The sequence below is a fragment of the Nanorana parkeri genome, unplaced genomic scaffold (genome assembly GCF_000935625.1).
Source record: "Nanorana parkeri isolate BGI_ZX_2015 unplaced genomic scaffold, ASM93562v1 scaffold2650, whole genome shotgun sequence".
Classification (NCBI taxonomy): Eukaryota; Metazoa; Chordata; class Amphibia; order Anura; family Dicroglossidae; genus Nanorana; species Nanorana parkeri.
Genome location: NW_017308918.1, coordinates 16,638 through 18,109, shown reverse-complemented (window position 1 = coordinate 18,109; position 1,472 = coordinate 16,638). Strand labels below are relative to the sequence as shown.

The 1,472-nt window shown below is 46.7% G+C and overlaps 1 protein-coding gene across 1 annotated transcript in view; it reads right to left on the bottom strand.

Annotated features, from left to right (window-relative positions):
- BRWD3 (bromodomain and WD repeat domain containing 3) overlaps positions 1 to 1,472 on the bottom strand; it is a 48,703-nt gene that overhangs the window by 39,378 nt on the left and 7,853 nt on the right. The window contains 2 exon segments of the mRNA XM_018573970.1: positions 990 to 1,020; positions 1,109 to 1,179. Of these exon segments, the coding sequence (XP_018429472.1) occupies positions 990 to 1,020; positions 1,109 to 1,179 (102 nt within the window).

Sequence of the window (1,472 nt, the reverse complement as noted above, 5' to 3'; positions counted from 1 at the left end):
CCCTCCGATCCGCCAGCGCTGACTGGGGGAGGGGGCGGGTACAGCTGCCTCTAGATAGGCGGAGCCAGCTGTCACTCACGCAGCTGGGCGGATCCAGACATCGATGTCGGGATCCGCTCCGACGTCTCAGTATACCGCGGGCAGTAGCTTATATATGTCTATTATTTCACACAAGATTCACACATTTTTTTAATTTGAATCCAACTGGAGACAAATGGGTGAATCCGGTGACAAAGCTGCTTGGAGCATTTCATGAATGGACCTCTTGGTGTAAAGGATTGTATGTGGAGTGGAATCCTTCGCAGTGGACATTTAAAAAGTGACATGAAACCCTCATGTTGTGTAACATAAAACAATACTGTACTGTGCGACCTTACTGTAACCCATGGTTGTTTCCCTTCTCTTTGCTGCTCTTCCTTTTACATCCTCATGTCTTCTCATGCTTGGGAAGAACTTCCCTTTGCAGCTCAGGGCCTCTTCCTGTAGTGCTGGCTCAGGTTGTGAACCTTCACACAGACACCGTGTATCCATTCCTGAGACAAGGCACTCAGCTGCAAAACAGAAGTTCTCCCCCAGCATGAGAAGACATGAGGATTTAAAAGGAAGAGCAGCAAAGAGAAGGGAAACAACCATGGATTACAATAAGGCGCACATTACAGTATTGTTTTTTTCATGTCACTTTAAGCATCCCCCAGGACACGGGCTTATTATTTGTTTAGGAAATGATTCTGTTGGGGTTTTGTCTCATTTATTGTGGATATTATTTGATATTTGGGCACATTAGGAGGCCGTGTAATATACGATGCTGGTAACATTGCTGAGCAGACTGTGGAACATTATTATATTATCTAGGTGCAGCTGCTGGGCTCGGGGTGCAGCACGGAGGGTTATTGGATTGAGAATATAATATATACTGTGTATATATATAAAAATACATTATATATATATATACACACACACAGTATATATGTTTATAAACCACATTGCACCTCATTTCCAGCACGCTGGTCCTCCTGCTAACTGTCCCACACAGTTCAAAACATTCAGGTAGGACAAGCACCAACCCTCCCCCCCCGCCTCGGACATCCAGGGCCCCGATCACACATACCTGAGCTAAAGGATGAGCAGGAAATCTGAACGCCGGGCCGCGACCGCTCTGCAAACTTCACCGGACGGTCACTGTACAGACACGAGAAGAACATCGATTTCCGATTAGGAAAGAATCCACTTTATTGTCACCCGGAAAATGAGGATCAATATTTTACTACGGCCCCCGGAACTCACATTCTCAGCTGTTTAGTCATTAAAAAGGAGAACTATGTGGCGAGTGAAAATCAATGAATGAATGAGACTGTCACAGGTCGGCTCTGTAGATCGGGGAGTGAGGGAACGCATACCGTCGCTCGCTCACTTCTCGATCATGTCACTGCAGAGAGCCGTGACTGTCACGGCTCCCTGCTGGGATTCCCCCC